Below are 16,140 nucleotides of genomic sequence, written 5' to 3'. Positions count from 1 at the left end.
ATGTATATTTAAAAGTATTATATATATGTATATATATATATAATATCGATGTATCATATTATATGATATTATAATAGCTAACTGTGAGCACGTTCTGCTTCTCGGAAGCCGGTTATACAATTATTGTGGCTTACCTTGGCTCCGTCACTCGATGACGGCGACGCGCTCCAGTTTAGTTTCACCACAAGATATCGAGGACGGACAAATTCTTTTAGCGATAATGCTCTACGAAATTTTAATCATACAGTTACAACAGTTGAAATTAACATGTTTTAGTTACATTGTTTTAGTTACATAATTTATTCTTAAAAAACAATTTGTTTCGTGCGTGATTGAGACCGAAAATAATTTAAAAGTCGATATCTGTTTTCGAGAAAAAAAGATTTTGTAAGTCGTGCTGTAGTGTAATTGGAAAGAGAAAGTTAAGACTAACAGCCTAAGCTGTTAAAAAAAAATATTGATGTACTTCTTTTTCAAAAATTATTACTTACAATATATGAAGGCGTATCTAAAAGTACAAAAGTCTTTTCTCACTACGTATATCGTATTTGCTAATTTACTTAAGGCAACACATGTTCTACAATACGAATTTGTATGGATCAATTTGTTATCTACGCAGCTCAGCCGTAAGAAGAATCAAAAGTAATTAATCATTCAAAAAAGATCAACTAACGATACAGCTATGCGACTTTAATGGTTCTCTTCTATTTCGCACTATTCAATATTTCCACCTTGCCACTTCTCGCGAGCCAGCGAATGATAATCATTCTTTATTCTTCTATTTGCGATGGCAGATTGATAGATTATGATAACAATCTTCCCTCGCACATTTGCCGTAAATATATCTTTTATTAAACACACGATCATGAAAATGAGTTTAATTCAAATAATATTAATCATGCAGAAGCACTGAAAGAAAAATACACTGATCGCTTCCAAATTTCAAATACTGAAGAAGTATAAGTGCCTTTCTTATTGTTCAGCAGGCGGACCCTTCGCGCGTGGTCCCTTCCGAATGGAGGGCATCCACCATCTTTGTATAAAGGCAGCTAAACTTCTAAAATCAGTCCCTAATGAAATTAACGATCGCCACGTTGCTTGTAGTTGCCCCGGGGGCCAGGTGGATCCCTGCCTAGCAAAAGCCCTCTCGGCGTGAAGTCCCTTCACGGCCGAAAAGTCACACCCCAGTCACACCAGCTAACCAATCAAGGTCGAGAAGTAAGTGAAGTCGTTGGTACGCGTCGATTGGTTAAGTTTCCGGTGCATTGATTGCCCAGGAAATTATTTGTGCGTGTCCAGGACGCACGTATTGAACGACTCGAGCTATGGGCTCAAGGCTATTCGCAGATGGAGATATTTCACATAGTAGCAGTCACGTATGGTAACAGTAATTGTTTCACGCTGATGCGCGTGCTGCTTCTGAACTTTGTTCGGGCTAGTTTCTTCCTTTTTTTCGAAGTCGTCGCTACAGAGCGTTAAATGACATATCGACGTAGATAGTGATCGCAAACTCGACGAGTCCCAAGTCAAGTTTAATTTCATCTGGATCCAATACAAGCGTCCATGGATTGAACAAGATCCATATAACAATAGCATTTGTTATATCTTCATCATACGAGAGCTTTGAACGTTACACGCGATTTCAAAATGATCGTTGTTACCGCTGAGATATGAAATATTCTTAACAAAGGATCTCACTAATTATATAGGAAAATGGTTCGCGATGAAATGAGTTAATTTTTACATATATGATGTAACTTGTAATTTAATGAACAAAAAAGCGTTAGATATAAAATTCAATAATAGACAGTTTAATTTTAGCTATGATGTATTAAAGTACTCTGTAATTACTAGTTTTACACTATAGTTTAAAAACTATCCATTATTGTGCTTTGTTCTTATGATATCTTTTGTTCACCATATTATAAGTTGTATTATATATGTAAAAACTAACTCATTTTGCCGGAACCCAATTCTAATATATAATTAATAACAGGATTCTTTTGTATCATATGTGTCACGGATAACCTGCGCTGAACTTTTCATTCAAATTATTTAATATTTAAATATAGAATATCACGTTGTATACATGATGGTGTAGACGGCCTGAATATAGACAGTCACACAAAAAAAAATGACAGCACGAACTGTAAGTCAATTTGGATAAGTCATAGGTATTTTCTGTGGTTATCTGAAATAAAACAGAAGATATGTGTTATTCATAGATTACGTCCAGGGAGAAAGAGAGAGAGAGAGATAGAGAGAGAGAGAGAGAGAGACCCCTTTTTTTCATCAAAAAGATTACACAAGATCGCTGATCCAGCCTTGACGCGATCCTTGACGAGACTAGGATCTACAGGCTTGACGAGAGCACCTGTTTGCAAAATCCACGAGATGCAATAATTGCGCATCGCCTGTCAGTACTCTGTGAGTGCCACGGCTATATCAATTTATAGTGTATCGATACACCGTCGTAATAATCGACATTATATAATCGCGTCATAAATCATATGTAGGTGCGTGCGCCGCTGAGAGTGTGCCTCTCATTAGAATCATGGACGCGGAGAGACGGTTGCATCGCTCGCGCACGAAATGATTTCTCTAAATAGCCCGCGGCTGTGGATAATAACGAATCGCCAGATCGACGAGAGAGTTTCTTTTCTCTAACTTTACAATGTGGATGAATTAACGACGGGCATCGATGTCTATTTGTCTTCAGCTTGTTTACGTTTGTTGCCAGTTTGCTCTTTCTTCTCTGCTTCCTCTATTGATATTCGAATCCTCTATCGATCTGGTATCTTCCTATCTCTTTTTGTCCCTTAACTGAGCAGTCCCACATTTAAAGCTCGAACTTGACAAAAGTAACGTTCTCGTTACAATTTTAATAAAATTTATGTACAAGATTAATAAGTGCAAAAACATTGAGTAACGTATGACGAAGTTTTATTTTAATGTTGTAATTAAGGTTTTTTTCGCGATTGTTTATTTCTTTACGTTTATTTCTTTTGCGATTTAGATAATAGAGCATGAGGAATGCTGTTAATTGCTTTGACACGCACAGTACTTTTCTCGGAATTTTTAATTAATATTTAATTTTTAAATTGGATACATTTTTGTATTAGACTCCATCGTTATTCATTGATTGTTAAAGAAAGGATTGACTACTACATGTATGAACATGAAGTGCAGCTTGAGCAATTGCTATAGGAATGAAGAAGTGCAATTAATAACATAACGAAAGAAAGAAAGAGAACGAGGGAGGAAAGAAGAAGAGAGAGAGAAAGAGAGAGAGAAAAAGAGAGATAATTGTTTTTATGTAATATTAATGAATCCTGGCGTTGCACGTGACATGCGCCAATTTTAATGCGTACTATCTGCAAGTCACGAACATATATCAATTTGCTATCTGTATATCTAAATGAACATTTCAAGCCACGTCATTGCTCAATCATCGAGCGAATATATTGATTGTAGAGGCATTTCGTCAATCGATTTCCTAATTGACATACTTTTCATTTGTCGTATTCCTTTTAATTTGAAAGAAACCAGTAAAGCAAATAGCTTTCCCATTAATATACTATTAATACCTTATTATAATTAATTTACAGTCAGCGGAGTATCGCTGTATATAATAATATTAACGACATCATTATATCTTCTACAAGAAGTGACACCCATACATGATATTATATTAACGGTTATTACACCAATGTTATTAACTTGTTTTAAATAGCTTCCTATATAATGAGAATTATATGTATATGTCCAGAAATTATATGTCGATGTACACATCAAGATATTGAACATACACCTTATCCATGTTGTGTCCATAAAAATTTCTAATACTGCAAGATTTCCTTTCTTTTTTTTATCAATATAATAATACGCTTCTGATAACGTGAAATTAAACTTATTTGTGAGTTTTCAAGGATAATTGAAAGAAGAATATATCGTTCTTGTAACATAATAAATCAACATCGATTAAACGACGCTGCATTAAATACTATTATCGTTGTCTTTTTAAATTTTGTACGTTTGCCTTTGTACATTGTTCGCTAATGCTTCTTCTGTAATAACAAGAACCACCATTATCTTATTGGCTCGTAGAGAATAACGGCATGAAAGATCAATGAAGCGCGCATTTCAAGAGACGGCGCTCTGTTCGGAGAAACATGCCGATGAAACGGAACGGACTTAAGCAACACGAGAAAGTAACTGGATCGAAAGAGATGTTCTCATTTTCTTTTCCTTTCCTTCTATTTTTTAATCCACGATTTTATAATGAAAGGTTCGTACGACCGCTCATTCATTGACGAGCTACCGATCAAATTGGAGCAGCTACTTCGTCTTAACATATCATTATGTTATTATCTCGTTATTTCTTTTATCGAATTCAATTAAGATACTGTATTTCAGTTTTCAACTTTATCATAGACGTTTTAATTTAATTTACTTATATTTTTTGAAAATTTACTTATGTTTTTTGAATTTTGTTGCATATATTCAATTGTATCTTGATTGTATTATTCTTTGATAGAAACGAAGTGAATATTTTAATAATAACAAGAATGAAAATAAGAAACTTTTTTTACGGATTACAAACAAAAGAATGCAATAAAACTCAATTATCAAGTTACAACAAAAAAAATGTATATGTCTATTTAGTCTATTATATCGTATTCATTAATTCTTTTGACACAAACAAAACGAATATTTTAATAACAAATATGAGAATTAAAAAACAAATTCTTATAATATAACTTAACTATGGAAAAAAAATGGAATTGTTATTATTTATTTTTATTAACACTTAATGATAACCTATATTTATGTCATCTAATGGATTTCAGATGCGACTTTAATGATGATATTATGCTTATATTTTATTAATTGTGATGTGCAATCGCGATATCGACGGATGTGACGAATTCCTTAACCTCTTTCTGTACCGGACATTCTGCATATTATCGCGTGTTTGCATGGTTCTCACGACCACACCGGTTTTCTGAGAGAACGTATGCATGCCCACCTGGTAGAAAACTGTCGTGTTTCGCCACCGTCGCAGTTGCTTCATTGACGACCAACGTGTTTCGGTCTTCACAGTCGCCGTAGCCTCCACTCAATGGCTTCCGTTGGAATGAAAATTACATCGACCTGACCTGCAATCGTTATTAACCGCCGAGAATACGCCTATGGAACTGTACTAGTGAACGAACCCATACATATGTGTCTATATGGCCAGACTTTTCTCAGATGCTGGAAATAACGGCTCGTCTATCTAGGATGGGAATACGGTGAAATCGTCCGGAACAAGCACAATGCAGTTTAAATAGCTGGACACAAACACTTAGATTGCGTAGCCGAAGTTCGCAATCAGCGAGGCAGTGTCGAGAATGTTACCTTGTTAATGTCACTCTTCTATGAAACTGACTGAGTTTCACGATTCACGAAGCGGAGAGAGAGAGAGAGAGAGAGAGAGAGAGAGAGAGAGAGAGAGAGAGATGAAGAAAAAGTGACAGCGATTTATAACGCGAGCTCCACAATAAATGCGGTGCGTCGCCAGGCATCGCTTTTAACTTCACATTTGCGTTGCTACATTTCCTTATGCACTAGCGACGTATATTTTCCCGCGCGCACGCGAATGCCCGCGCAAACGATTAATTTCTTCCTTGGCTATCGTGTAGTCGCAGTTGTTGTGACTCCTTGTAACGTGAAAGAAATCCCATAGTGAGATAAGCGGGAAGGCAATCGACGGCGAGTCGGCTGAATGGTGGATGCGAGCGGAGAACAGACGGGTTCTCTGAGCGGTTCTCGCGAGCGAACGAAGCGAGCGAATCTCCGCCTTCATATCGTCTTAGACCATTGTTGTTTATGATCTATCTCGTTAGACATTCTATGAACTACGCTCTATGACAGGGGAATACCTGGCCGCGATCAAAACCGGCCGACGCGTTGTTGTGCAACGCGTTGTACGGGACGTAAGTTCGCGTTACTTAACCGCCGACTGAGATCTTTCTTTGATCGAACCGAGGTTCGCGAGCGAGCGGTGAATCTAATCTCGCAAGTATCGCATCTTTTGTCAGGATCGCCGACACGTTGGTACATTCATCTTCGATGTTTTCTCTCCCTTTTTTCTCCCTTTCATAGACGATTCTCTTATTTATTACCGTGATTGTCGGTTTTAGCAAATACTTGCAGATTTCAATCATCATTTTCCTATTGAAACTTATTTTTCGATCGGCTAATAAATTTTATTCTATTACTCTCTAAAATTTTTAAAGTGAATTGTCATTTAAGAATGAAATCTCATTCTTAAAAATTGAAAATTGAGGCATTCTTTTTTAAGGCTGGAACAATTTTCACTCTTTAGAGTGAGATTCCATTCCAAAAGAATTTAGAGCATAAAAGTTTTATCTGAAATTTGAACAAGGATTTCGACAAATCTATTTTTAAGCCGAATTTTCGAATAAAACCGCGTACATTATTTCTGACGCAATGGTACAGTTGGAAAAATTACGTTAAACTTTTGCATGTTCAAAATGGTTCATTCAAATTTTTGTGTTAATTCAACACAAGATAAAAATATATTGTATAAATACAAATATTATGTAAAAAAATTTACATAAAAAAAAAGTAATATTGATATTATTTGTAAGTAAACCGCGGTCGAAGCATATGTTTTCAATACAATTATAATAATTATATAATGTAATTATATAAAATTATATAATATGTATTTTGTTTGTACATCTTAGAAATCTTTACGTTATTTATTTAATTTTAAAACGCATTATTTTTATGTTATTTGCTCCAACTTCTTACTCAAATTGTGTTATTTTTACATTAAGAGATATTGAATATCAATTTATACAATAACATAAAACATTTAAATAATATCATCATATTGCGTTAAATTAACTCGAATAAGATTTTAACAAGGAATTGAGTGGACTGTTTCCAACATAAATACAAAATATTTTTTTACAGTGTATCATCTCGACGTTCCCATTCAAACTCGTTTCAACAAACGAGCACCGATTAGCCAACAATCTTGATGAACTAAGTCATACAAACAGACGCGCATTTATCGCGCTGACGGACGACGAAACCTTTTCGCACCGATTTCTTGCGGATCGTATTTATCTTATTTAACAAGATCCCCCACTCGTGCGAACTATAAAATAGAAACAGCGAATGACTCCTTCGTTGAGAGCTCTTGTTGACGGCTAAGCGACCGCTTATTGTCATCACCTTTGACTCTCGACAATGTTACTGCACTTAGGGACGGTTGTAAAGTTGCAATATGTTGTTCTAACGATAGCGCCTAGTACGCGACAGCTTCGCCTTTTATGGCGAACTACCTGTCGGCCTGTTGCTCAGCAGCCGACGGCGATGAGAAGAGCAGCTGATCGGTTGCATCGATTTATCACTTTTCCACGCTATCGACTTCCAAGTGGAATTTAATTAAGCCGCCCACGGCTTATAACTCGCGGTCGATGGTTTTACGAGTCGTTCGTCGATGAGCGTATAGTTGCAGTCGCGCTGTATTTCCCAATAATTCTTTCACGCATACACGCATTTGAGACGACTCTTAATTAGGATTAAATTAGAAACGATTATGTAAATCGAAATTTGTTTACTGCGCTCTTGCACACCACCTATAGTTGCGCTCGTTAAGATTATAAATAAATCTCAAGCTTTACTCGCAGCGTTTATTCTCTCATCGAAATTGTCCTTATCCATCATGATAAGATCACGTTGTAATTTTCATGACGTTATCAGAGTATTTTCAATTATGTAATAAGGATGATTGAAAACGATATTAAGCATGCTTAAGATAAATATGTAAGAAAATTGTATAATATTGTCAATTACCAAGCTATTAGAAATTTTTCTAACAATGTTATTCAGCTGATATACATATTTAATCTGTTTTTAATGATACATATTCCTAGTTATGTTGAATATATTTGCAAATCATTTAATATTTATAATCTCGGCATACTATAAGAACTTCATTTAGAACAACTAATTGCATGTAATAATATTCTGAGGTATTCAGAAGAATATTCAGAGGAATTATTTTGTATTACGTAATAATAGAATACGTTAATTAATATAATAGGAAGTATAGGTGTTAACGGAGATTTAACACAGATTGATAAATTTAATAATAATGTATAAGATGTAACTTTGATCGTTTATTAAATAACAATAATTTGGGAAAATTATAAGCTAGTTCATATATGCTACATTATTTTAGTAATTTCATAATTTACAAAATTATTACTATTTCTGGATTAATTATAAATGTAATTTTAAATTTTCCTATAACCTATGAATATATGCGTATTAAAATAATGAGATACTTTACTTTCTTATCTAATAATTTTATTAAATTAAAGTTCAAAATGTATATATATATATATATGTATACAGGTTTACTTCGAACGCAAATACTACTCAGATTAAGTAAATCTTTTCCTTATAATTTAAATATATTTTATATTGTATTTCTTTTATATCGCTTTCAATAATATGACAGAAAAATTGGAAATGATTGCTCCTTTTAAAAGAGTATCAATCATTTCTATTGCCTTCAAAGACATAAGAAAAATTTAAAAACCTATTTAAATTCAATTATGTTAAAGTAGTATTCATCGCAATATCATAACTCTTTTTATATTTCTCTAAACAGGACAATCTAATGTTTTGTTATTTTACAATAAACGTAGAAAAGAACTTTTATATTGTGTTAACAGAGAAATTTAAAATGCTGCATTATTTTACAATATAAATGCAGAAAAGACCGATGCACTCGAAGTAATTTTTATTCACTTATTCCGCTCGACGCTTCTCGAAAGAGGAGGAAAGTTCGTGTTGCAAATCTCATGAGTTCTTCTCATAAGTTTCTTCGAAGATATTTCTCGGAACACAGAACAAGAACGCGAAGATGTAAGAATGTAAAGTGCTTCCTGTGTCATGGTCACGCGTGATTCAGGTTGCTGCATAATCGAGAGACTCCAAATGGTATGAATAATTGCGAACGATACATATACAAATTACGTGCGGGCGAACATTATTTTGAATAACACAATTTATCGAGCCGATCTGCAATTATTAATCGAGGGATAAACCGCACAATATTTCGTTCGGCTGTGCACTGTGCTTGCAAGTTGCATCTGCGATAACGTTACCTTAACACGTTGACAAATTATCTAGTGTTATTTTCCTGAGCACTATCTACTTTAAGGTCTGAGATGGGAATTTCATGAGAAACTCGAGTGCATTGTTGCACGAAGAGAAGCAGAGCACATCTCTGAGCATATGGCATTCGCAATTGTTATCTTGATAACTCGCACTCATAGATGTAATTCATTGTTGAATACTCAAAATTAGTCTTTGCTGGAATTCTATTTCTCAGAGTTTCCGAAATGGGGGCAAAGGAGAAAATATCTCTATTTTGTCCATTTTGTCGCGATAGTGTCACGTAATAATTTAAAATACGCGTGTCGTATGACAATGAGATCAATCATAATTTATTCAATCCTAAATCTTACTAATTCGCTTATACCTGTTACAATTATCGAATTACCCGATAGGAGTGAATAATTAAACGGCGATAAAGAGACCGATAATGGTTGTTCGTCTGATGAGTGAAACGGTTTCGCAATTCACACGGCAAAAGGTTACGGCAGCTCACGATAATTATATACGCTTTGCACTATAGATGCCGACCCGACGAGGAAAATAAACGAAGCCTGAGCTATTCTCATTAAATAAATTAATAATACGTTCGTAAACCGTTACTGGAATCGAGATAAGTGTTCGAGATAGCAACATCGGATGGTTAGAAATGCTCGCAGCACTTAGGCATCTCTAAATGATGTTCTCTAACGACGCGTACGTGCTACCGTTGGTACTTGACGAACTGAATCGTAACTGTCTTTCGGAAACTACGCGTTTCAATAAATTCGCAAAATTTTAATTAGACGCAACTGTAAATTCGGCGAATATACTAGATCCCGGATTATGACAGCGAAAACAGTTCGGATCATCCTACATTTGTGAATTCCATGTAATTTATTAGATACGTATTCGGAAGATCATACTTTGTTAATCGAATAAATAATTCAATAAGAATCTATATAATGTATGTATGTGTGTATATATGTTATAAATGTGAGAAAAGATACAAAAATATAATATATAAAAATATAATATATATTTTCATGAAATCTATTTGTCATTTTTTTTTTAATGTGACTTTGACAATATGCATGTGTTAAAGTAATAAAATAATTTATTCTCTTATCTAGCAATGTATTAAATTAAAAATTAAAATCTGTATGCACAAGTTTATTATAAATATTACAAATAAATAAAATTCAGATAAATACATTTTTCATTTAAAATTGAAACATGTTTTATTTTCTACATATATCTGATAGAAAAATTGGAATTGTTTGTGATTAATCTATTCATAATGCAATCGAACGAAACATCGCGTTTACAATCAGCTGTAGTCCATAATACAAAAACATATAGTGTATAATATTTTGTATAAAAATATAATAAAGTACTTAAATCTTGAATGAGGAAGATTAAACTTTTCTGAAGTAACAATACTCGAGGTCAGTCGACAGTATGTATTTTCGATAAAAATACAAGCGATTAGATGAAAAGAAAGAAAGATAATATATCATCGTGCGAAGGGTAAAAGGAAGACAATTTTAACGTCTTACCTAAGTGTCAAGATATACGTTGAAAAAAAAAGACTTGTTTTAATGTTATCTATATAAAACCTATACTTAATATATTCGTTAATATCAGGCCGAGAAGGAAACGAAGAAAGAACGCATGTTTGATGTGTAAGTCTATTGTTTTTTCCTTTCTTCCTCTCTCCTATCTCTCTCTCTCTCTCTCTCTCTCTCTCTCTCTCTCTCTCTCTCTCTCTCTCTCTCACTCTTCTCCTTTTGCTAACATCATTTCAACGTTATATCGACTAAAGCCGACTTGGAGCCGTTACGCACCTATTGAGAAGAAAGAAAGACAAAGAGAGAAAAGGATCCCCCTTATCAAGTTAATGAATTATAATGTTCGAGAGGAAGCCGCGATAGAGAAAGAAAGAGAGAGAGAGAGAGAGAGAGAGAGAACAAAAATCTCTCTCTCTCTCTCTCTCCCTCTCTCTTTCTATCGCAGCTTCCTCTCGAACATTATAATTTATAAACTCGACAAGTCGACCTATTTGGTGCGCACAGAAATTGATTACCTATTTGACCTGCGAGATCGAGACATCGACATGGATCGACATGGATCGATTCCGGCACTCATAGATAATACGGACAACTTATTTACTTTCTCCTGCGATGCCGGGCACGGTAAGGATGTGGACAACGACGACGACGATGTTTTCTGAATATCGAACTGCGTTCGTATTCTCGAGCGACATACATTCTCGGTGCACAACTCGACGCGTCGCAATCACGACGTTTACGTTTCAACAAAATGAACAACAGTCGCGCTGCGGGAGCGATAGAGCGGGAATAGTACGGCACGGTAAAAATGCCGTGAGATATCTATCGGTTAGATTTATAGAGCCGTCCTCGTGTATCTGTCATAACATGCTGACATTAACTCGTTGAATGACGGTGCATTTAGTCGAGAATCTCGGTGATGTATCAAGCAAAACGTAGTGATAGTTAGCTGATATTAAGACAATAAATATTCCACGGTGAATTTATCTGTTCGTAGATACAGGAGTTAATTTTTTTTTTATTATGTCATTTAAATTATATACCATATTACGTTCCCTGTACATTTAGTAGCGAACTTTCCTTTAAACAGAGAAGTTCTTATATCACGAGGAATTACATTTTTCTTAATTATTAAAAGATTAAGTCAGACTTTCGTCTGTGAAATGTCTCTCGTTTAGCGATTTCGGGATGTGAAACTTGGTCGCAAGATACATCCCTTGTGCGTCGGCGAAGATGAAGAACTCCGTTGAGTTATAAGTTGACCATCTCTTTGCCATGTAATAACGCGCTTTGTCCGGGGCCCCAAGGCACGATATTAAGCATTCCAGGGCAAGGATGCAATAATGCGGGGCTGTTCGATGCATAGGAGCTAAAACAGGAACGGTACGGACGAATTTAAAATATTCGCCGAAGATATTGCCCTGATCACGGTTACGCATGCAAATACAAGTACACACAACTGTACGTAAATACATACAGAGAGAGAGAGAGAAAGAGAGAGAGAGAGAGAGAGAGAGAGAGAGAGAGAGAGGGGGGGGAGGGGGAGGAGGAGAAGGAGGAGGAGAGGAGGAGGGGGAGGAGGAGGAGGAGGAGGAAAGGAGGGAGATTGTATAACATAATTTCGGATCGGGATCTTTGGTTCTGGTATTTCTTGCTTCACCGAGTCGCGAATCTCTCACTTTGACCTACGAGAATGGACTATACGGCAGTCTTAACTGGATTATTGCATTCCGTCGCTGGATGAACGAAGAAACTGATTATTATCGTTCTGTCGAGAAAACGGCGAAAATCAGAGTAAATCATGAAAAATATCGCAAGATATGCGATATATACCGATCATCTAATTGGAATTCATTTCTCATTTCTAGAGTATAACAAACTCGATTAATAAAACTCGTTTAGATGCTCATTAGATAAAAAAAATTGAACTAGCTCGATAATTCTTGGAAATCTTTCGGCTTATTAGAACTACTAAATCGTTACCATTACACCGATCGATAATGTGACGGGAGGAATCCAGAACAGTCGGACCGGGTGTGCAAATTGAAGATTTATCGATGTGTATTGATCATGAATAATGCCAGGTATTCATTCACTTGCCGAGATATTCTAGCGACCTTGCGATTCATTCGCACGCAATATGTCAACATGACTCGATTAGAATAACCTATACCAAAGTTCTGTTAAATAACATAATTAAGTAGTACATGAGAAGAATAGCTTAACGATATTTTATCTTCCTTTAGCAACTATTCTTTTTTAGGCAATTATATCCATTAAATATTTCATATTTGCTATTTTAAGATTTTATTAATGTATTGTTTTTATTTATAGATAGCTTCTTATTTTATTTTATTTTTATTTTTAGTTTTTTGCTGATTTTTAAAATGCTTATCATCATCATCATTAAAATTAATGATCAATCTAGTTTGAAATACCAATATCTCTGTTTCGATTTACGATTGCGTAATAAGTTCAATGAATCAAATCAACATCAATCATTTATAAAATGGAAAAAAATTTTGAAAAATTTGCATATGTGAATTTGCATATTATTAAACACTACTAATAAGATCCTTTAATTGAAAATAAGATTTTTTAATTATTATTTTTTTTAATTATTGATTTATTTCTTTATTTACCTAGATAATCTATTTTATAGTATTCCTAAAATGAAATAATACTAAATGGATGTCCTCATCTTAATATTCTTATATTAATAGAATTAAATATTTTATACATATTTCATCTACTGTTTATTGACGTTTTAAGATTTCAACGTATTGCTCTTGTTTGTGCAGACAGTTCTTTATTTTATCTTAATTGTCAAAATTATAATAAATTACCTAATATATATATCATTTTTTGCGTTGATTTCTAACATGTGTGCTTTTGTTATTTTAAAAATTTTGAGAGTTTTTTTCATTATGATTAATTATGTTATTTCATTTTTATTTCTTCACATTTTCTACGAACGCTGTTTACTTTATAATATTTCTGAAATAGATATATGCCAAATAAATCTTAGGTCCCTATTCTCTAACTCTTTATGATAGTAACAATATCATTATATTGTCGTTGCGCAGCTTTTTTACTATGTATACCTGTATAAAACCTGTTAAGAGTTAGAGAATAGGGGCCTTAGTGTAAGGCTTGAGATTTCTCTAAAGACTTAAGATCACTCTAACGGTCACATTTTTTTAATTTTGCAGATATGAAACCTTCGGACAGGAGTGAGAAGGCTATGTTGACCGGAAACGCGCAACCATCGGACGTATTCTGTTCGGTTCCAGGACGATTATCGTTACTAAGCAGCACCAGCAAGTACAAAGTTACGGTAGCAGAGGTACAAAGACGACTGTCGCCACCAGAATGTTTGAACGCGAGTCTTCTCGGTGGCGTGTTACGAAGGTAAGAGACTAATTTAAAAGTCGTTCAAATAGAATCACGCAGAAATAAATATATCGATTCACGTTTTCCTGTCATGTTCTGCACTCCGTCACAATAAATACGTCGACAAGAGATTCATCGATTTGCAGGTGCAATAATTCTCTTTTTCCCTTTTCTCCCTAGAGTTCTCAGAACAATTCTTTCGACAAAGAAAAATGGAGAAAGAGAGTTCATTCATCCATTTTTAATCACGCAAGTTTTTAATCATTCGGACCACCAGGCTCTCGCCAAGTAAACCGTTATATATAATTTGGTATTACACGCGAGGAATTAAATGTCGTTGACATGAGAATCAGCGCAGTTTTCACGATACGAAGGTGCCCGACATATACCGTTATCTGAAGGAGAGGTTGTCTTAACTTGAGAATTATAAAAATTATAAAAATTATAAAAAAAATTTTAATTGTTTTAAATTAGTAATAGTGTTTAATAATATTCACATATGCAAATTTTTCAAATACATTTTTTTCGATTTTATAAATGGTGTATTGATTAGATTCGTCGAACTTATTATGCAATCGTAAATCAAAACAGAGTTTGTGGAATATATGGGAGGAAAAAAAAACGAAAAGCATCTAATCTGCATTGATACGAATCTCTCGTGCATTCCCTTGCAGGCTCTACTAAGCCAATCGTATGCGCGCGAAATGAAAATAGAGCTCAATCGCGATTTCCCATGAATATTCCGTCGCACGCGGGGATGACGCGAGATAACAAGTGCAGCATCTCGCTTCCTACAGAGGCGCATTGAAAACGCAACAATTCGCGGTCCCGGATATATCGCGCTCTGTTACGGCTCGCGGTTGTTGCGGCTGCGGTAAGAAATGAAATACGAAACACACGGCGTTGCACATTACCGCCGACATTTCCGGTCGCCGTATCAAGGCAATCGGTATAACTGACACGGCGCGCGATCGGGACAATGCGTACGCGTAAAAGATCGTAAGACGCACCTTGTTACACGGCTTTATCCGCGGGACTAATTAATAAACCCGCGCGTTCAGTTCATCTGGCCCTCATGCCCAACTGGGCACAGACATTCACCTGATTTATAGATGCTCCTCGTGGAAGAGCACCCCGCCTTTATCTGATTCACCGTTTTATCCGGTGCTAGAGCACTGCTCATTGCGCAATGTTTTATCAGCAAAGGCGTGGATAAATTACCCTGCAAGCGGTCAGATATATTGTACTTCCACGCACGACTTTTCACGCTGAATCCTTCTTTCGCAATAGGTATTACGAAATTACCGCTGAAACATTGCAAAATCACGCGCGCCTTGCTCTATTACTTATTTTACGATTCTCCTGAAAGAAATTCAAGATATCGCAAACAAACTCGCAGAAAATTCAACAAAGTATATCTTGATTTATTAAATTTTAAATATATTCAGTAAAATGATAACAATAATCCAGTTGGCACTAACCAAAAGTGATGTATTGTAACATCAAACACACTCAGGACTCAATAATAACAGGTATAATAATATAACACATACAATGTCACGTAACAGTTATTGTTGAATGTGAAATTATAACGTTGTTATGTTACTTTTTTTGGTGTTGACTGGGAATATTTTTTATAATATTTTAAATAATCCTATATAATAAATTTATATAATAAGATATAAAATTAGAATGTTAAGGATTAAACAAATTATTATAATTAATGGACGCTTGAAATTCAAAAACAATTCAAGATGAGAACTAGGCATAGTTAATTAGCTGCAATATTAGAATAATATATTTGTTAACATATAATAATAAAATTAACAAACCTCTTAAGGCTATCTTTAGTATCCAATCATATCTTGTTACAATTCAAAATACATTTCGACATTTCCTAGTGGAAGATACGTTCAATTCAAACAAAATGTGTCACTCATAGTGATTGCATGGCTTAAATATATAAGATAGATCAATAAGAAAAATCTTA

At 34.7% G+C, this 16,140-nt stretch overlaps 1 protein-coding gene across 3 annotated transcripts in view; it reads left to right on the top strand.

Annotated features, from left to right (window-relative positions):
• The window catches only part of LOC108687524 (transcription factor AP-2-epsilon), a 91,558-nt gene that overhangs the window by 55,595 nt on the left and 19,823 nt on the right, over positions 1–16,140 (top strand). For all 3 annotated transcript variants that reach the window (XM_018193315.1, XM_018193314.1, XM_018193313.1), the window contains exon 5: positions 13,970–14,168. In XM_018193315.1, the coding sequence (XP_018048804.1) occupies positions 13,970–14,168 (199 nt within the window). The remainder of the gene's footprint in view (positions 1–13,969; positions 14,169–16,140) is intronic.

This window comes from Atta colombica, unplaced genomic scaffold, assembly GCF_001594045.1.
Source record: "Atta colombica isolate Treedump-2 unplaced genomic scaffold, Acol1.0 scaffold207, whole genome shotgun sequence".
In the NCBI taxonomy this organism is placed as follows: domain Eukaryota; kingdom Metazoa; phylum Arthropoda; class Insecta; order Hymenoptera; family Formicidae; genus Atta; species Atta colombica.
The sequence above is the reverse complement of the archived record's forward strand: the minus strand, read 5'-3'. Positions and strand labels throughout refer to the sequence as shown.